Here is a 20,374-nt window from a genome sequence, read left to right as displayed (position 1 = left end):
AAATATATTATCCCTATTACATAAGAAAACATATTCTTGTTTGGACTAGTCACACCTAAAACTAGGTTAACTGCAACACTCTACCTTATGACGTCATGTAACGTCAATGGCATTTTTCAAATTGTCTAGTTAAAAACCTTGCCGAGTAACAAAAACCTTTTGGAACAAAAATAACCTATGTCGAAGGAGAAAACAAAAAACTATTTCTAGAATACTATGCAGGCATCAAAACCTTCCCCTGATGCTAACATATCCCCCTGATTACTACAATCGTGGGAGTTTGATAATTTTCGTAGACCAATACTATGCACATGTTTCTCTAATGTGGTCTTAGGCAATGGTTTAATAAATAAATTTGCCATAGATCGGACTTGATTCACTTCGATATTGAGGAGGACTTGTTGTTGTTAATTATAGAAGAACTTTGATGATATATGCTTGGTGTTGTTGCCTTTGATGAAATCTTGCTTCATTTTTTCAATGCAAGTAACATTATCCTCATATATGCACATGAGTTCGTATGTGGTTAACTTCAACCACATGTACTTCGAATATGTTTAATTATGGATCTAAGCCATAACATTCATGAACCGTTTCGTTAAGAGCAATAATCTCTGCATGATTCGAAGAAAGTAGCGACAAGTATCCTGATTTCTTACAAGATGTTCTCTATGAGGATTATTGTAATGTTTCTATGTACGCTTAGGGTTCATGTATTACATTTTCCTGATGTGGCAAAATTTAATAAATAATAGCATTAATTGCAGCTAAAGATGAGTTCTCTATTCCTGTTTAGGACCAGTCATGAGTTTGCCAACCTGTTAGGCCATCTCCAGTAGTGGAGGGCTATATTGGGTCTGAGACTATAGGCTATATCACATAAATACCCTTTTTTTTAAAATGAATTTAATTTTTTTTTATGATAACTTAGAGTATAGTTTAATTGGAAAATTTATATATTTTTTTATATCATTCCATAATTTCTTTACTTCTTTAACTTCAAAATTTCAAATATTTTTAAACGAAAGTTTGAAAACTTTTATTGAAAAAAAAAAACTTTTGTTTTTAAAGTGATACATTTGTTATGTGTGTGTTTTAACTTTTAAATATGAATGTTTTTTCGTATTTCCACATGTAGAAGAAAAACATAATAGAGCAATGGATCAAAACCGGCCCTTTGTTTGTTCAAGAATGGTCTAAGAGCCTCTAGGCTGTACCTAACATAGAACCTTCTACAGTTAATAGTAAAAAGCAAACGAGTGAACCAACGTTCTTCCAGTAGCTAAATCTACTAATTATATTCGTGGTTTTGGTGACACTACAAATTCACATAAATATAGCCAAATTAATGCCATAAGAAACGCAAAGTTAAGTCAGAAGCAAAAAGTTGGCTTAAACAAGAGTAGAGCAAAAGAGAGACGCCATCTAAATCCATTTGATTCAATACTTCATATGGCAGAGGTGTGCGAACAAATGAGGCAAAGGAGTAGAGATCTCCGCTCATTGTTTGAGGAACAAGGTTGGAAGGTCGTCGGCATCTGCAAAAGAGGATGGTACAGGATCCGAATGAACCTCAAGATATAATTCGAGACGTGTTTGTGAATACCAGGTTCTTTTTCAATATCCGCTCATTCCATTACAGCTTCTGCTTTAGGATGGTGTGTCGTACCATGACGTTAGAATTTCAGTTGCAGGGGGTGCTGGCTGGGATTAAAAGCTCGTAACCTTCGTCCCCAAGTTACTAGTTATTTGGTCAATTTGTAAGGTATAGGCTAATATAATGGGGTTATTTATAATTAGTATCTCTATGTTAGCATCTGCATCCCTAAGGAGGGGATATAAGGTTCGGGGTCTAATGTTTGTCCAACGATGTAATAATGTATGTTCGTATTCGAGTTTTATGAATGATAGAGAAATTATTGGAAAACAAAGCAAACATGTGCCGAAAGGATCCAAATCTTTTTACATTGATGATGAATTTAACATCATCCCATCCTATTTCAATTTTTAAATAGGCAGATGAACAAAAATTGAAACGCTGCAAAATTCAGCTAGCTTTCTTATTCCTAATGCATATAAATAGGACTGAGATTCTGACATGCATGATAATAGAGGGGAAGGAAGTTATACACGGCTCCCAACAAAACCAACGCTAAAAGATTATAAACTGCATACCAAAAGCATGCCATCTATTGAAATTTAACAAGCAAAAAGGATCATAACCTCCTTAATTAATTAGGAGGAGGATTAGGGAAATTCGACAACGATGAGGCTGGCTCTCTCTACTGGCATCTAGTATTGGCACATAGATGATGGATGTGCACTCACAATGCAACCTTCATGATAATAGTTTGAGCACGGCATGCGAGTAATTAACCATCACTTCTTCGAGTGCAAAATCCTTCCCACAAATATAGAGCAGACTTCGGCGTCTGTCCAATAATGGCACCATCAAGTCTCAGTTTCTGAAGCTATCTCGATCAATTATATACATATACATTTCTCTTTTTCACGATTTTCCTAATTTTTGGCTTTGGAAAAACATACTTCCAGTGCTGAAAATTTCTGCATTTTTTTTTCTGATAGAGTATACTTTATTAATGCTCATGCAAAGAATCTCAAATTGTACGAAATATTGACTATTTTACATCTCAATGTCTCATTATTACTTTTCACATATGTTAATGTTCCACCTACCAGAAAACAATGTAAGAGATTTTCAATAGAGTGAGAACCATATTTAAGCCTTTCCCCTGTTACTCATCTTAACAGTTGCAGCAGGTCAAGGGATGACAAAGGAGATACTTGTGTTTCAACTATCAAACAAGAGCACGCTAACAAGTTCAATTTCAAAGTGATGTATTGTACGGTTTAAATAGGACAAGAAGAATCTCCTTTGCTACGAGATAAATCGGTTCCTATATCCCGTACGAGAAGGACCCGTTAATAAAGCTTCATGATCTTCTCCTAGCCACCATAGGATGGAGAAAATCCATATAGCTTGGAGAAAATTATGAAACTTTTAGGTGATCAATTGTGTATGCTCGATGAGAAAAATGGGCAGAGATGAAAGAGAAAAATCAAAACACTGTACAATCCATTTACTTTCTACATCCTCTTATTTATGGAAATGAGTTTCTCAACTTATAAAAAGATAACAACAAAAGCATATATGGATGCTAATACACAGTTGATGCTGATATAGCAAGTGCACTAATAACAAAAAGGAGGCACTCACAAGCCATCCGTGTCTTCAATACCACCCAAGAAACTAACCACGCCAGTACATAAAACAGTTCCGAGCTAGGTTCCCACAGATGATCATCATCTAAAATGTCATCAACCTGCGGGCTTAATCCAAAGCAATGCCATGAGTCCAAATCTCGAATCCATTAGCTACCAGATTGGGGCAGGCATTTTCCTTTAAACGCAGTTCCCTGTATCAAGTGATCGATTCCAAATGAAACCAAGATAAGGTGAGACGTAGAATGCTCAACCATTTTTAATCTGGACTGGAATAAGAGGAGATTCATATGAAAATAGGCAAATATATAAATCAAAATTCCAAATGCAATTACAGAAAGATTCAACATGCAAAGTCAGAAACTTCAGAAGCACGAAATAAAGTAGAAGAAAACATGGAACAGATAACTGAGACATGGGAATAATGCAAAACATGATTAATATATTGGCATCCAATTGTGAAGTTAAGCTTTCTATATACTCTTTAACAGCTCAGAAATCAAAAGGACTTGTATGGATTGGTACGGGTGCAAGTGAATATCAGATTCAGTCCTCTCTAAATCAACAGGCAAGGGGATCTGATTCCTACAACTATCAGTATTATAACTCAATACCCAGTACTTGGCACATGGATCGCTGGATATGGAAACGGAGCATGACATCAATTGCGAACAACAGCAGTACAATCCTAATCTACTTGATACACTATAATACAAGAAATTCTACTCAAACAAACAACAATATGGTAAATAATATCGGAGCCATCCAATATCCTGTTTTTACTATAAAACTACGATAAACAAAGCTCATGAATTGAAACTATATATAACAAAAGGAGAATGAGAAGGGGAAGGAAAAGAAAGTTACCTTACAGAAGCACAAAACACCCAAGAGTTCAGCAATTTTTACAATCCAGCAGTCCTAGTAGCTTTGTGTCGCAACTTCCTATTGTGATCTTCCTGCAGAGCACACAATTGATAATATCAAGCATTCAAAACGGAAAATAGAATCGACACATACAATTCATAAACCCCATATCCATTTTTACACACTATCCTATCCTATCCTCCAAAAAAGTTGCTAAATTCATAACCATGATCATTCTAGTATAAGCCTTTACCTGCTCTCGAATCTTGGCAGAGCTGTTCTCAACTTGCCTGGCCAAGCTCTCAATCTTCACAAGCATCTTCTCATACAACTCCTCCACTCCGGAAGTGTAATTCACAGCCTCCGAACCCATCAGCCTACTCAGGCTACTCACCTCTAACCCCTCGGCGCACATGTCCAGCTCACTCTGGGCCTTCAAGCCCTTCTTCAACTGCCCTAAACTCTCTTCTCCCTTGTCCACATTCATCGGCGAAACCCTCAATTCGCAGGGCAAGGCCGGAAGCTGCGAGTTGGGGCTGAAGGCGCCGTAGTGGCCGCGAAACGCCGGGCCGATGTTGACAATGTCGATCGATTTGGGGTCGAAGGAGTGGGCGGAGCTGCGGAACTGGTAGGCGCGGTACTCGTGCGTGTGGATTGTCTGATCGGAGATCGGGGAAGCGAAGAGGAAGAAGAGGCAGGGTTTGAGATCGACGGCGATCGGCACCGGAGAGTTTTGGATTGGGAAGGTGAGGTTAGGGTTGGAGATTAGAGAGTTGGAGACGGCGAATTCGCGTAAGGAGGGCCGGAGGTGGGTTCTGCGGCGGCCGGAGAACCAGCCGAGGAGGTGGGAGGAGGGGGGTTGGGGCTGGGCGAGGCGGCGGAGGAGGAGCGGGTCGACCCGACCCGAGGGGGTGTAGAAGGAGAGGGAGGAATTGGAGCAGAAGAAGGAGGTGACGGTGGCGATGAGGGTAGAGGAGGAGGAGGAGGAGGAGGAATCGTCGTCGGAGAGAGTGGGGGCGATGAGGCTGACGTGGCCGAAGATTAAGCCGTCGACGGCGCCGCGGGAGGTGGAGAAGCGTTGGATCATGGAGGCCAGGGCCGGGCCGGAGATTGCGATTTTCTCTACGGAAGGATCTTCCATTGCATCAGACAGAGAAGTGAAATAGTTACGGGGACGAAGTTTTGGTAACTCTTCTTATTCTTTGACTCCTTTGAGCTTTAGTAATTTATAATAATTTACTGAATTCAAATTAACCGGAGAGTCGAATTTAGATCTTCTTACTTATAAAAACGAGACAGACCGTGTATTTAGTGGAATTTGATTTATGTCGGTCAATTATAATTTCTAATTTTGTTATATTTTTAAGTATTTAATTGTAAGAGAATCATGATTAATTAAAATCAAGGTAGATCGTACATCAATTTTTGATACAGATTAGCGGCAGCTAATTAAGAGAAAAAGAGTATTTATTATACACTTGTACATTGCAAGCTTTGAGCTTATTCAAATTGATCCTATTAATTAAGACAAAAGTTTTGATCATCTATGCAACCAAGAACAGAAAAAGCGGGAAATTATTTGCATTATCATTATATTTTGATAGTAGATAAACATCTTCATGCAAATGAGTCCTAAAATCTATACTTCAGTCAATAATTCAACTAATATTTAACTTCACATGTCACGAATGAGGCAGCAGTAGCACACTGCATTTTCTAATGCAGTGTGCAACTATGCTAGTTTAATTTAGTTATTAGCTTCATAACTTGATCATGTCAGAAATAGTTATATTAGTAATTGACACCGTATCCATAACCGTGCAAATATGTGCAACTTTGATAGAAGCATATTTCTAATTTCTTCCAATATCTTATTCAAAACAATCATTACGATATATGAGTCTCATTGAGACCAAAGAGGGATATATAAGTATCATGAAACGCCTACATATAAATATCAATCTTTACATGGTAAATTCATGGTTTCTTATCCGGCAGAAGGAAGACATATATTGCTTTCGCATGAAATTCAATATATGTAGAAGAAACGAGATGTGTATTGCTAACAAACAGTCCATCTTCACATGCATATATAGAACATGAATGAGCAATGGAGCTGTTTTCTATGTGTTAATATTTCATAATTTTTTTCCTACTTTTGAGAAAGGTTAAGTATGCATGAAACTCAAAGTGAAACAAATGGAAGGGTCACGTTTGTAGATGGAGACTGATACAGAGATAGCTAGTTCAGTATATACGGATTACTTCCATTTTTATTTTGAACTAGAAACTGCTTGGCGATCCATTCATTCGTTTTTTGACAAAGCCACATTAGAAGTTAATTATATACACAAATATCTTAATTATATACTTGCTGCGTACGACTAAACGTCTATACACAAATATTAATCTGTACATGCTATATGCTTGGTGCATTTATGGTTTGTTATCACGGTGAAGAAACAAATGCTTCACATGAAATTCAATGTAGAAGAAAAGAAATGTGTTAATCTAGCTGCTAACAAACTAGTCCGTTTTGACATATATGACATGAATATCAGCAATGGATTGGAGGTCTTTCCTCAACGTACATCCTGTGCTATAAGCCATACTATGGTGTAGCCGTGTTGATAATATAACAAATTTCGTTTGAGAAAAATAAGCTAATAGGCATACAATTCCAGTGCTGGAAATGAGCTGCCATTGAGGAAATTCTGCTCGAGCACTTGACACTCTTGTTTTCCAGTTAATATTCTTTTCTTGTTAAACATAAGTGAAACAGAATCGATATGAAAGGGTGAAGTAACAAGTAGATGAACACTGATATAGAGAATAGTGAACTTATTCAGCTTTTAGATCCCTAATTTACTACATAGTCGCATTCTCCAAACTAAAAAACCACTCAAAGGGGAAAAGATGCAAATCCAATATGGCTGGTATGGAAAAATGCTTTGGCAATCAACCACAGAAGGATGTAAGTATTAAATTTATGCAATTGCGTATCGAACATGAATTCTGCTGATTGTTACAGAACCACAACTTGAAAGAGTACATTTTTATCCTCAATAAAAAGAATCAAGCAATAAAAAAAACAAACAATAACCTATATAGGTTATTGAAAGGGTACATTATTATCCTCAATAAAAAGAATCAAGCAATAAAAAAATCAAACAATAACCTATATATACGTATACTAGAACCAAAGAATTTCATGCCTATATATCCCTCTACTCCTTTTGAACAAATTAATAGATGACAAGAAACATTCTTTTACTCAGTTGCTGATGCCGGTACTTCTGTTCCTTCGTCAGCAGAACCAACATTTACCTCAGGTGGCTTAATCTCTTCTAGCTGCTGCAGAACTTGCTGAGCCTCTGGTCTTGCGGCCGGTGAGGGATCCACACAATGCAGCGCCAATTTCAGTGTGTTAAGCAGCTGATCACCTATGATTGGAACATCCCTTATAAGCTCCAAATCAAAAACTTCATTAGTCCACTCCTCCTTAACAATCGACGCCACCCACTGCGGCAAGTCCATGCCATTCATTGGCTCTCCGGGTGATTTTCCTGTTAGGAGCTCCAGTATGATCACCCCAAGGCTGTAGACATCAGTTTTTTCTGTGCTCTTCTTGGTCTTTGAGAGCTCTGGCGCATTGTAGCCGAGGGTTCCTGCAGTGGCAATTACATTGGTGTTGGCAGCGGGGGTCATGAGGCTCGAAAGGCCATAGTCTGCAATGTGAGCATTAGTCTGCTCATCAAGTAGTATGTTGCTGGATGTGAGATTCCCATGTATGATGTTCTCCTGGTAGTGGAGGTGGCATAGTCCTCTTGTGACTCCAATGGCTATGTTCATCCTTGTTGGCCAATCAATGATCATTTCTGGTCCGCGAGCTGCATAATCAATAGACATCAAACATGAAATTGAGGACCTAATCAAGACTTTGAAATGTCTACTGAAATCTGAAAACAGTATCAACAATACCTGTTTCAGACAATTAATTCATGAGCTAGTTTAAGTTAACTTACCATGAAGGAATGATGCAAGACTACCCTTAGGCATGAAATCAAAGACAAGGAGCTTCTCTCCCTTGGGACCCAAGTAATAGGCCCTAAGAGCAAGGAGATTCGGGTGCCGAATCTTCCCAATTGCTGCAGCTTCAGTTTCGAACTCCTTGTGACCCTTTGTAGTCTTTTCCCTCAACCTCTTCACTGCAACTTGATTACCCTCCTCCAATGTTGCCTTGTATGCTGTCCCATATGTACTTTTCCCCATTATCTCGGCAGTGGCACACAATAGATCATCAGCAGTAAACACAAACGGCCCATCAAAGTGAACAAGCTTCCCACCAGCTTCGCCTCCAGATGAAACCACAGCGCCTGCAGGAACTGCCTTGTCAATGCTCCCAGCAGCCGGTTGCTTGGAGGTTTTGCTATTTTTTCCTTTCAATACAGACCTTTTCCTGATCAAACATAGAAGCAAAAAACAGCAGAGTAGAAGCAGAACCGCTAGGACGACACCTGCTGCTATGAGAATTATGTCCTTTGTACTCAGTCTGTGGTGATGCTTTTTCTTCAAAGGCTCTTTTGTTGGAAGTGTAATATTCTGAGATGGCGGAGAAGAACATTGAGTTGAAGCACTATACCCACATAGCTGAAGATTCCCCACAAAAGAGCTGGAATTGAACTTTTTGGATAGGAGAGATGGGACTAAGCCAGACAGATTGTTGTAAGAAACATTGAAGGAAGTGAGATTGGGTAGGCTGGAAAATGAAGCAGGAATTTCTCCAGTGAAATTGTTTTTGGATAAATCAACTTGGTTAATCCCAGAGATATTCCCAATAGAAGCTGGAATATGACCAGTGAATTTATTACTCCTCAGATTAAGTACTGAGAGGTTCTGCATTCTTTCCAAGACTTCTGGGATTTGGTTATCAAGGCGATTGCCTTCTAGATTCAATGTCACAATGGAGGACAGATTGGAAAAGGTAGCAGGAATGCTTCCATTGATGGCATTGTTGGATAGGTCTAGCTTTTGGAGCCTTGTGAGCTCCCCTATTTCATTGGGTATGGTTCCTGTAATCTGGTTATTGCTCAGAGAAATCTCTTCAAGAAAACCCAACTTGCTCAGAGAGCTTGGGATAGTTCCAGAGATGAGATTATTGTCTAGGGTCAACAACTTAAGCTGGTAAGTTCTATTTGTTCCACCCCAAGTACTTGGAATAGAACCAGAAAGGTTGTTGTGTTGTAGAGCAAGGAAGATTAGGGAACTTGACCTAGTGAGACTATCTGGGATTGAACGAGAAAGCGAATTGAAGCTCAAATTAAGCCTAAGCAACCTAGTGGAGTTTGCAAGACTAGGAATAGAACCATTAAGTGCATTGTTGCTCAAATCAAGAGTTTGAAGAAGAGGACAGTTACCAATTGAAGCAGGGACAGAACCCGAAAGCCGGTTATTGAAGAGGTAAACCCCTCTGAGATTGGGGAGGAATCCCAGAGCCACAGGAACAGGGCCACCTAAGACATTGTCATGCAGGCTAAGCTTTCGAAGCCCTTGGAGCTGCCCAATCTTCTCGGAGATTCGTCCCCCAAGTCTCCTCCATGGAAGCTGGATTGCAATGACCTGCCCCTTAACACACTTGATTCCTGCCCACCCACCTGAGCAAACTCCATAGCCACTGTCATTCCAGCTGCGCAACAAGCCTTTGAAATCGATAAGCTCTTGCTTGAATGCTCGAAGTGCTAGGTAATCGGCTCGGGAGACAACTACTCCATCCCCTCCTCCCGAAACAGGTCTACAAGTGAGAACCAGTAGCTGAACAAAGAGCAGGACATGGATGAACTTATTTTCCATCAAAGAACATGAAAAGGGTTTCTTTTTCGAAGAAGACGAGCACAGAAATGGGGTTCGATTACTCTTTGTTCTCTTCTTCTTATTAGAGAGAGTGGAGGAAGAGAAGGTGGAAGTTTAGCTATCTATGAACAATGATGAAAGGAATAGCTAAATAAGAAGGGGAAAATGATTGAGGCAGTTGGGGGAACTGAGTGGAGATAAAGAATATTGTTTAGGGTTTTAGATGAGACTGGACACAGAGTCAGGTGAGGAATGGGGTCAATGTCTTGACTCCGGAGGCATCTTCATCTTTGTTAACAGCAACGGCTAGTTATTTTCCCCCATCATGCACTTCCTCCATGTAACGGTAGGGTTGAAATTGGGTCGTAAACAACGGCTATTTTTCATTGGTCAAGTACCCGGCAAAATAATAATAATAAAGCTATAACTGCTGCCACATCCGGCCAAAAATAACAACAAAATTGCTTCTGCCATGCTGCCCCTACAGCCAAAATGACCATAATGGCCTTGTTCTTAACATTTAGTCATTTAGTATTTACTGTGTGAAGCTTTTTCATTTTTGTCGAGACTAACACAGCTTTTTAGCTGGTCTTTTTGACAGCATGTTAACCTGGGCGTAGGACGTAAAAAGTAACCCTTTTCTGCACAATCATCACCTCCACTGGTGTTGATAGGCATTGTTCTTTGAACTGGTGTACCATAACTGTTTCATTCAGACACTTTCCAGAATCCTATCACGTTGAGAACAACTAGCAGAAGAGCAATGAGGGAACAGAAACTGAAGATTCAAATTCTTCTGGGGATTGGTTATAGTTCAAACAGTTAGCTACTGTAAAAAAGGCGCATTGGCCAAGATTATGATGATGAAGGGGCCTTCCATCCCCTTAAAGAAACAAGGACCTTACAGGTGAGAAGCCAGCTTTGCTTTCTATAGCAGAAATGACTTAAAGCAAGCAGTTAGCCCCATCGTATCTCTCAGGACTCTGAGTCTGGTGCACTAAACTAAAACCCGCACAAGACACCAGACTTGACCAACATAGACATGCTATTGAGCTCCTCAATCTAAAAAAGCCAAATGTGATATCCTCATCATAATATAGAAACCAATAGTAACCCTTTATCTCTCCTCTACCCAACTTAAACCCTGATGCAAAATCATATATGGCCTGCAGCCCTGTATACGATTAGCCTCTATCTTCGGTTCTTGATATTTGCAATCTAATAGAAGACACTACCTACATGGCTATTTGTCATTAACACTACTCTATCTTCGGTTCTCATAAAGCTCCCTTGGCTCTGATATCAACATCTCTGTTAGTGTTGCACTAGGTTAATATGAATATATCCAGACACTGCATTCTATTCTGGATGTTAAGCTCTAATCGTGATCTATTAAAGATGAACATTATGTCTCTCTGTATTTATCAAACCAGATTCATCAAAGCATCTAAGTTTGACAAAAATGTTCCACACTGCCTATAATTTGACCATGTTGATGTAACGAATTACGAACCTGGTGCATTAGTCTACATGATAACCAGAGCAACTCCTAATTTCCAAACAATGTGGAGTTGGTTCATTTCTAGCAATGTAGCTCTTGCTAAAAGCAACCAATAACAAAAAGATTCAGAAAACATCCATTCTGAAAATCCACAAGGGTTTCTCAATCATCTGAGGAATCAACAAAATGGCTTAGAGAGAAAATGCATAATCCCGATTTGCCGAGTAGAACAAAATGCAATAACGCATATCTAGACTGTGGCAGGTTTAAAATGGAAGCCTATGTGGCTAAGCAAGCAAAAACATCCATGCATAGAAAAGTACAAGGGTTTCTTCAATCATTTGAAGAAAGCAGAATTCAGATTTGGAAAGAATAGAACCAAAAAATAATCGATTATATCAATGATCTGTGGCAATTACAACTTGTATCTGAATCAAATAGAGGGAAAAAAAAAAAGGGAACACAACTCTGATAGACAGATCCAACAAAGAACAATGAGAATTTGAATTTGCTAACATCTAAATCAGAATTAAGGTACACAGATCCATACAAATTGCACCAATAAAACCACCCTACACATATTTATAAGACAAAATTGTCAACTTATTTTCTTTTCTGGAAAACAAAAAAGAATCTATATATGAATTAACTAATTATACCAATGGCGGAGGAGATCAACCGCGAGCAGCGGCCATGGCCGGGGCGGTGGCGGCGGCGACATTGGAGGCGGCGCCGTTGAGGAATGATAGGAATCCGGTGGAGGCGGAAGTGTCTTGCTCATCCAAGAACAGATCCTCGGGAACCCTAATGGCACCGTGAACGAGGACGACGGCGACTCCGACCATGAGAGCGGAGATGAGGACGGATCCGACGGAGGTGAGGAAGACGACGAAGACGCTGAGGCCGACGAGGCCCATTAGGGTTTGGGTGTCGGAGAAAGTGCGGCCGAAGATAACGAGGGGCTGATCGGAGGGGCGGAAGAGGTAGAGGAAGAGCCAGGCGGCGAGGAGGCCGAGGAGGACGACGAGGGAGAAGGGGTGGGTGAAGAGGGAGACGGCGACGATGAGGGCGACGGCGGCGAGGTAGTTGACGCGGAAGTAGGAGTAGTTCTTGCGGACGCGGAGGGTGGCGTCGGAGAAGGACTCGGGCTTGGCGAAGGCGGAGCGGTCGGCGAGCTCGGCCCAGGGGCGGCGCTGGGAGAGGCCGTTGCGGACGGTGTCGGTGATGTGGTTGATGAAGGCGCGGAAGGCCGGGGTGGCGATCGGAGGCTGGGAGGCCTGGGACTCGATGGATCCGGCGGCGGCGACGGAGGTGGTGGAGATCGGGAGGACGGGTGGGACGGTGGTTGACATTGTCGGTGGATCGGGATCTGAAATTGTATCAAGTATTTTTGTGAAGATCTGGGGAGAGCTTTTTGGGTTTTTAAGGGAATTTGTGATTGAAAAATGGGAGGAAGGTCGATGGAAATAGACGTTTTACGGTTTTGCTTTGCTTCGTGGTTACGGTTTGGCCGTCAAAACCCGGGTGAAAAGTTAAAAACCCAGGCTTTTTACGGTGAATAGAAGAAGGTTTTACTCGGTTAAAAATTCGTTTACTGTGGCTGGGGGGATTTGTATATGTATCTAGTGGGGTTTGAACTGAACCACAGATGGTCGTAATCGAAATGGACGGTGTAAAAGCGGCGGGGAGTCGATGGAAGTCTCTTCCACACAATTTCCTTTTTTCTATTTTCTAGAAGAGTAAAATAGGGGGCAAAATTATTTTAAGATCTTTATTTTGTTTTACTTTTTGAGCAAACTCATTTCCTAATTCTTGATTGTTTCGTTTAAACAATTTCAGAGTCCACTTCTTTTATCAAAAATTTCATGATACTATATTAGTCATACAAGTTCATATCATATGATGCGACCGATGTTTTATAAAAAGAAATGTCTATAATTTAGCATAAAGAACGTGATTACATTTCAGTTTAAATTTATTTTTGATTCTAATTTGGATTTCATAATGTTATTGTATTAACCTGCTAGAGACTATAAAGTGCTTTAATTAGTTCCTGATTTAATAATGGATTCGACATGAGTTTTTCTAATTTGGATTTCATAATGTTATTGTATTAACCTGCTAGAGACTATAAAGTGCTTTAATTAGTTCCTGATTTAATAATGGATTCGACATGAGTTTTTCAAATTTCGCGACTAGAGAACTAGCTACAAACAAGCAATACTTGTGCTAATGATTAATGGATCACTATCTAGAATTTTACTACTATATATCATTTCTTGATCAGTTTATATTGGATCACAGATGATACACATCAACAGGTGAGCAGAAGATAAGTTTAGCAGTCTACTATGGTTACACACCTAATTGACTAATTGAGAACCATCAGAGAACTCTGACAACTGAGAAAGTCTTGTAGATACTCGAGCAATTGCATTAGCTTCTTATTTCCACCTATGCGGGCTTCATCAAGTGGAGTTTCGCCCAATCTGTAATCAGCAAGTACATGGAATAAAAAGGTTAAACATCATGCCGTAGAAACTCCTTCACTTTACTTCTTGTGCTTTTACACAAGATTTGTATGTAAATATATACGTTTATTGGACAAGAATAAGCGTTGGTTCCTGATCATAACCCCCAGTCTTATCATACTTTGGAGTTTGTTTAGTTTCACAGAGACCATCACATCAGTGATCAGAACTATCCGACAAACAAGATGGACATTCAGATTGTACCTGTCCTTTGATAGAACACTTGTGCTCCTGCTTCTAATAGGAACTCTGCCATTGAATATAACCCTTCTGAAGCAGCTACACATGCAGTGGTGATCTCTGATCGTAGTTTTTAACATTTGGGTTTATATCATTGGCTAAAAGCCTTTTCACGAAGGTCCAAATCCCTCCTTGCTACGGTAGCGCAGGGAAAATTAATCACCAGCATCTTCAATATAGTAAGTGATGCCCCTGCATGCCCAAACAAGTTAAGAAGCAAATTGATCGATCATGCCCATTTTTTTATGGCTTCAAGCAATGTGGTGTTCCCATATCTGGTACAGCAAGTAATGCAGAAAGTTAGTCAACATTTGTAATTTGGCGTCGACGAATTTGAGTTCCTCCATATCATACATGATCCATTTGAAAGCTTTGTAGCTGAGTGTAAGAAGATCACCTGATATCTTGACGTCTCCCCCTTTTTCGATAAGAAAACGAGTAATATCCTTGTACCCTTTTAATGCAGCAACATGCTGTTAGGAAACAGATAAACATCAAGAAAGCCTCACAAGAGTGAATTGCAGTTTAGTGGCTACAGACACATATTGGCCATTCAGATTCATACCAAGAGGGACCTTCCAGCTTAATCAACCTTCTTTGGATCTACTCCAGCTCCAATCAAACGTTTTACTCGATAAAAATGTCCATCATAGGCAGCACAATTTACTTTCATAACTAACTCCATTTCACGCTTTCCGGTGTATAGAGTGATATCTGATTTCAAAAGCTTATTCCGGGTGTTTAAGTTTTTTCCCTGTGAGTTGAGAAGCAAAGCCAATTACATTATCTCTTTGGATCATGGGTGGAAGTAAGAAAATGAAGACTACCACAATTTCCGAGTATATATTCCTCAAGCAGGTTATCCAAAGATAAGCCGGCCATCTAAGAAATATATCTCCAGGATTTCTCTAAAAGGACTGTAACAAATTGTAAGACCCTACATAGTTGACCAAACCCGAACAGCATATGGCTGGGGAATGTTACAAAGAAAAGAAACCTCGCCAAATGAGCTATAGGTTTGCAAACGCTCAAGAAGCTCGTCATTGTCATCATCGTCACCCCCCAGCTTTTCCTGTAGAAAGTTCGGATCTATTAGGCATAATGGTTCGAGAATATATCAAAGTGCTAAGCATAGAATACATGAGTTTTCTATAACCTTCATCTATCACAAAAAGGTAAACTAATGAATGTATTTAATAGATGCAAACAGAAACATATGCACACAGGCAAACAGAGAAGGGTATGTTTGAGCAGGGTTGCACGTATGCATAGTTTTATGCATTAATATTTATATGTCATCAAAATGAAGGTATTAAGTTTGGACCAGAGTAACTATTAATTAGGTTGCACTGTATGCAGGTAGGCATTAGTTCAAAAGCATAAAAAATAATAATAAGAAATAAAAAAATAAAAAAGGATACTAAGTTAATAATTCAGATTAAACACTGAAAACCGTACCAGTGCACCATGGCATATAACATATAGGTGATCTACAACATTCCCCTGCTCTATTATCACTTCTGCTGGAAGAAAAAATTCTTCATTCTGGTTGCCTGATAAACCAGTAGCATTTGATAGCTAACCAACATGCCAATAAAGAAGACATGATGCAGAGCAGAGAATTACATTCCTTTAAGCAATTGAACCTTGTAAATCTGCATGACATATTATTATGTGTCGAGTCAAGAATAATGTTTTTTAGAATTAAAGAATCAGAAACTCACATATTTCAATATTCATGATTGACAGAGGGCTAAGACCATCAAACAATAATGAAGTCAATATTGGGCTAGTCAACTCTTTGATCATTAAAGAAAATGGCAAGCGATAACCACATTAAGCTATGTGAAGGGAGTAGAAGGTGCTAACTACAGTTGCCAGTCATGAATGGTGTCAAGGGACAAAGACAATGTAGGTTGCACCTTTTGTATTTATCAAGGATTTGCATCTCCATTAATTTATTTTCTCTTCTATATCATCACAGATTCACAGCCGATTGAAAGCAGGACAAGTCTTTTGGTAAGCAAAAGTTCGGAGAGAGAGGAAGGTTATCCTACACTTCCGCGCTAAGCAGACTCACAACCTCAATATTACTGACGTGGGATACGTACCTGTCACCATAGCCCCCAACTATGAATTTCCTCAGAAGATTTACAGATTGCGCGACCCAACGTAAGACTGCTGGCAGCAGAGATTGAATTTAGATTGTAGCTCAACCACAAGCACGCTCATACTAATTGAACCAACCCACGTTAGTAAACAAGAAAAGTCTCGCATTCAACAAAACTCCATTATTATTTTTTTTCTATATCATCACAGCCAATTGAAAGCAGTGCAACTCTTTCATTGGACAAAACAGTTGTGTTGAGAAAATGCCGGCCATAGATAAGGGTAATCCTTTATCTTATCTTATTTCAACCATAGACGGACAGGTGGAGCTAGCCAGACCACTTGGGTCTTGTTTAATGCCTGAGTGATGGAGAATGAAGATGGATGATCATTCTGTATTTAACCTGAGACAAGCTCTATCTTGCCATATACCTCAAGAATGTCAAGTTTGCAGTGGAGGCGGCAAAGCACTGGGAACGGACTAGTGCATATCAGATGCTGCTACAACAACGAATACCGGAGGAAGTTCAAACCGCATGCACACTGTTCGAGGCTGTCCAAGCAGATGATGATGAGAAATCCGACCCCGCCATGTCCTCCAAGCCTTATACCGATAACTAGGATCTCTCCACAGTCACAGCCGACTGGTCATCCTTGGTGATATTGCCCAAATAAATATATCGCCTTCAAAGGTGATAATGAAATACCTGCAATTCGCATGCTATGACATTGGGTTGGAAGGGCTGGCGCATGAGTGATGGAGTCATGCAGATGGAGATAACGACCACCATCGCCACCCCTTCCTCCCCAATGTCACTGCATGTGAACCCGGGTTAGAATATTCAAGCCCACCCCCGGCATTATGGATTTTCCATTATTACTTTTGAAGGAGATATACTTTGGGCAATATCACCAATAATGACCAATCGGTTACTGCAGAGTCCAAGCTGGACGTGGCGCAGTGAAGAAGGATTGCTTCTTACTCATCTCAGATATAGCTAATCGACTGATGATCTTATCAACTTACTCGGTATACTGAGAAATCTCAGTCAAGTTAAGAACAATCTTTGACTCTGTTGAGTTTCATGGAAAAAAAAAAAAATGTGTATACACACGCACACAATTTCGCATAAGGAACGCGATTGCATTATATTCTATAGTTTTGAATTTGATTTGGCTTTGATTTGCATTTCATAATGTTATGGTACTAACTTACTATTGAATACAGAATTTAGTTCCTGATTTAACAATGGATTCAACATGAGTTTTACATTCAATATTCAGAACTTGTTGGTCATTCATGAGCCCTTGGATATGTAGTCAATGGGCAGGATTAAAAGCCAAGGAGAAACAAGGCTCAATGGGAGCCGAAGATAAATCCGGATCCCTCCTAATTACCATTAGGACTTGGTCATTTGACCTCTTTCAACTACGGTTAGTTTGTTGGATTGGATTCGTCGGTGACTACGGTTAGTTATCTTGTCATCGACCAACATTATCCATTGTGGACACCATGTAGAGCAAATCAGCAAATAGAAGCTCGCAAGGTAATCAGCTAGCATAACCATAACCATGAATTATACTAGCATAATCTTACCGTGAAATAAAGCAGACAGAAGAATTAAAGGGCTTAAATGGAGGCAAAACAAGAATATTAACAAGGGCCAAAGACAGTGTTCCAGAACAAGGGGCTTTGAAATGAAACCCCTAAAATAGATTCACACCAACTTTTTTGTTTTATCGAACAACAACGATCTATACTTGGGAGATTCAAGTTTTCAAGAGTCAAATTTGGAATCTCTATTGAAATTCCACTAAAATACTATTATCATCTTCTTCAGATTAGATATGCATCTAGTAAAACCAAAGAGATGTTGTTCCATATATTAGAAATGCATCCAGTAAACCACTAAAATACTATTATCATCTTCTTCAGATTAGATATGCATCTAGTAAAACCAAAGAGATGTTCCTTATATTAGAAATGCATCTAGTAAACCAAACCAAAGAGATATTCCAAATGACAGCAGATAGCAGATGATGCATTTGGTAGTCAAGATTTTAACCCAAGGTTTTACAAACAACATGGCCTATTTGCATAGAGAGTTTCAAGAGTCTAGACACGGATCAAGTAGAAGAAGTAAATGAAAATAACTGAAAGATATAAAGATGCAAGACAAGAAAATATGGCCAATATGCATAAAGGACAGCTAAATCCCCTGTAGAACCAGATGAACCACAGAGCACGAGAAAATACTCCATCTACCATAACACCATTTATAAGCCAAGTGAACAAGAAGTTGTGCCAACACTGGCATACATGCATTTAAATGTTTCCAACAGGTTCTAACTGAGCACACATACAGAAAATAACAACATTCTTGTCGGTATCATATGATACCAAATCATCACTAGCAATAGAGTTCTATGATTTTCACATTTAGGACACCCTAGCAAATCTTCTAGAAGGTAGATCCATTCCATCCAAAGTTGGAGCCCTGCAAAATGTCAAAGCATCAGAATCACTTTAAGTGGTAACACAGCATAAATTGCTAAATAAACATGAGTTTGATTCTTGAGAAAAGCTAAGCGGAACTATGCAGTTTTGGATAGTAAAGGCATATTTACATGATCTAGTTCTGGTGTAAAGCATGTAAACACTGAGCATGTTCTTGACTCTGATGCGCCTAAACAAACAGGAAGAATGCAATGAGAAAAAAACGCATGCATGACAATGTGTCAATGACCCTTTCTCTGGAAACTCAGAAACGGGGAGATGACTTGCCTTGGTATCATAGAACTTAAGAAAAAATCGCGACTTGGGCACAGACAACTTGGTCTCAAGGATTGAGGAAATCGCAGCACTCAACTTCTTGTTCACATCAGGGCTCAGGCCACCAATGGAGACCAACTCACCATAGGCAGCTGGCTGCTCAGTCCCTCCAAAAGATATGGGAACTGATCCCTTCAGCACAATCATCACATACTGCATATCGACAAACACTGAGTTTACACAACGGTTCAAGACAATCAAACAAGAGCGAGAACAGCTAAAAAGCTTCAAGAAACCAACTAACAGGAGAAACTAGAATACACAGTACACCAACATCACTATAAATCTAAAGCAAAGTAAGATAGCCAATGAACTGTTACTTAGATATTTCTAGAACCAAACTCAGGACACAGTGGGCGAGGTAATGAGGCATGAGTATACATCCATCATTACTCTCTTCTACAACAAACTACGAACCAAATGCCCATCAATTTCGTTTAAGAACCTTTTCTATGGCAAGAAAAGCAAGTAATAAAGAAGGTGCATTGCCTTCCCAAAGTGTCAAAAGACTTCAAGCAGACAAGCACTGGAGCAATATAGAACATACAGTACTTAAACACAAATACGAACATAGAAAGTAAGATCCTCTCATCCTATATCGATGGACCTTTACACTTTCCCTAAAACAATTCAAGTCTAGAACTCGGGATAAGCTGAAATTCTATTATCTCCCTTTCCGAAGACAAAATGAGAACAAAATCTTCATCGGTTTGGTTTGAGAGAAACCTTTTCATCACAAGCAAAAACCAGCAATAAAACAAGATGCATTACCCATCTCTACCATTGAACACCTACTAATATTTCCCTGTTCATCTCTTCTTAAGTGTCCAAGTTACTACATCCTAGAAGCACAGAAACTACGCCGAACCCAAAATCCTGAACTAACAGTAAAAATTACCAAACTGGTTTCACAAATAGCTAACAAAACCCACAATATTGTTCAATCAGACAACAACAACAAAAAACTAGAGAGAGAGTCGTACAGCCTCGGGTTTGCCGATGATCTTGGCGACGGTGGAGGTGGCTTCAGAGAGGATGGAGGAGGTGTCCACTCCTTCCAGGCTGACGTTCGCTGAAATGTTCAAACACGGCATCTTCTTCTCTTCTCTTTGGCTGCTCTCTCTCTTTCTCTGCAAATTCTCAACGACCGACTGACCCTCACTCTTGTCCCCTAGTTTTTATGTGGGAGAGGCTGCATAT

General features: G+C 39.7%; 4 protein-coding genes and 1 long non-coding RNA gene across 9 annotated transcripts; all 5 read right to left on the bottom strand.

The window, feature by feature from the left end:
* Window positions 1-3,067: 3,067 nt before the first annotated feature.
* Window positions 3,068-5,317, bottom strand: LOC112191531. 3 transcript variants are annotated; one of them, XM_024330895.2, is made up of 3 exons: window positions 4,364-5,317; window positions 4,111-4,202; window positions 3,068-3,512 (listed from the first exon to the last, which is right to left on the bottom strand). In XM_024330895.2, exons 1-2 carry the CDS (start codon window positions 5,249-5,251, stop codon window positions 4,149-4,151), a joined length of 942 nt encoding a protein of 313 aa, XP_024186663.1. In that variant the 5' UTR covers window positions 5,252-5,317; the 3' UTR covers window positions 3,068-3,512; window positions 4,111-4,148. The 3 variants fall into 3 exon arrangements, with proteins under 3 accessions (XP_024186663.1, XP_024186664.1, XP_024186662.1); XM_024330896.2 differs by having other exon boundaries at window positions 3,068-3,507; XM_024330894.2 differs by having other exon boundaries at window positions 3,070-3,437; window positions 4,364-5,316.
* Window positions 5,318-7,093: 1,776 nt separating this feature from the next.
* LOC112191530 (probably inactive leucine-rich repeat receptor-like protein kinase IMK2) lies at window positions 7,094-11,728 on the bottom strand. Its single transcript, XM_024330893.2, has 2 exons — window positions 8,136-11,728; window positions 7,094-8,000 (listed from the first exon to the last, which is right to left on the bottom strand). Exons 1-2 carry the CDS (start codon window positions 9,958-9,960, stop codon window positions 7,381-7,383), a joined length of 2,445 nt encoding a protein of 814 aa, XP_024186661.1. The 5' UTR covers window positions 9,961-11,728; the 3' UTR covers window positions 7,094-7,380.
* A 205-nt stretch (window positions 11,729-11,933) lies between these two features.
* On the bottom strand, window positions 11,934-13,009 carry LOC112191532 (PRA1 family protein B4). The gene has a single exon (XM_024330897.2). It carries the CDS (start codon window positions 12,811-12,813, stop codon window positions 12,136-12,138), a length of 678 nt encoding a protein of 225 aa, XP_024186665.1. The 5' UTR covers window positions 12,814-13,009; the 3' UTR covers window positions 11,934-12,135.
* A 594-nt stretch (window positions 13,010-13,603) lies between these two features.
* On the bottom strand, window positions 13,604-16,597 carry LOC112194764. Of its 2 annotated transcripts, XR_005808026.1 has the most exons (7): window positions 16,344-16,597; window positions 15,691-15,887; window positions 15,230-15,304; window positions 14,798-14,986; window positions 14,630-14,705; window positions 14,197-14,507; window positions 13,604-13,950 (listed from the first exon to the last, which is right to left on the bottom strand). It is a non-coding gene; the product is annotated as an uncharacterized LOC112194764 (long non-coding RNA). The 2 variants fall into 2 exon arrangements; XR_002934142.2 differs by having other exon boundaries at window positions 14,798-15,304; window positions 16,344-16,596.
* Window positions 16,598-18,584: 1,987 nt separating this feature from the next.
* Window positions 18,585-20,374, bottom strand: LOC112191418 (macrophage migration inhibitory factor homolog). Of its 2 annotated transcripts, XM_024330761.2 has the most exons (4): window positions 20,158-20,374; window positions 19,127-19,327; window positions 18,970-19,028; window positions 18,585-18,839 (listed from the first exon to the last, which is right to left on the bottom strand). In XM_024330761.2, exons 1-3 carry the CDS (start codon window positions 20,266-20,268, stop codon window positions 18,975-18,977), a joined length of 366 nt encoding a protein of 121 aa, XP_024186529.1. In that variant the 5' UTR covers window positions 20,269-20,374; the 3' UTR covers window positions 18,585-18,839; window positions 18,970-18,974. The 2 variants fall into 2 exon arrangements, with proteins under 2 accessions (XP_024186529.1, XP_024186530.1); XM_024330762.2 differs by lacking the exon at window positions 18,970-19,028 and having other exon boundaries at window positions 20,158-20,368.

This window comes from Rosa chinensis, chromosome 3, assembly GCF_002994745.2.
Source record: "Rosa chinensis cultivar Old Blush chromosome 3, RchiOBHm-V2, whole genome shotgun sequence".
Taxonomy (NCBI): domain Eukaryota; kingdom Viridiplantae; phylum Streptophyta; class Magnoliopsida; order Rosales; family Rosaceae; genus Rosa; species Rosa chinensis.
This window is presented reverse-complemented; position numbering and strand designations above follow the sequence as displayed.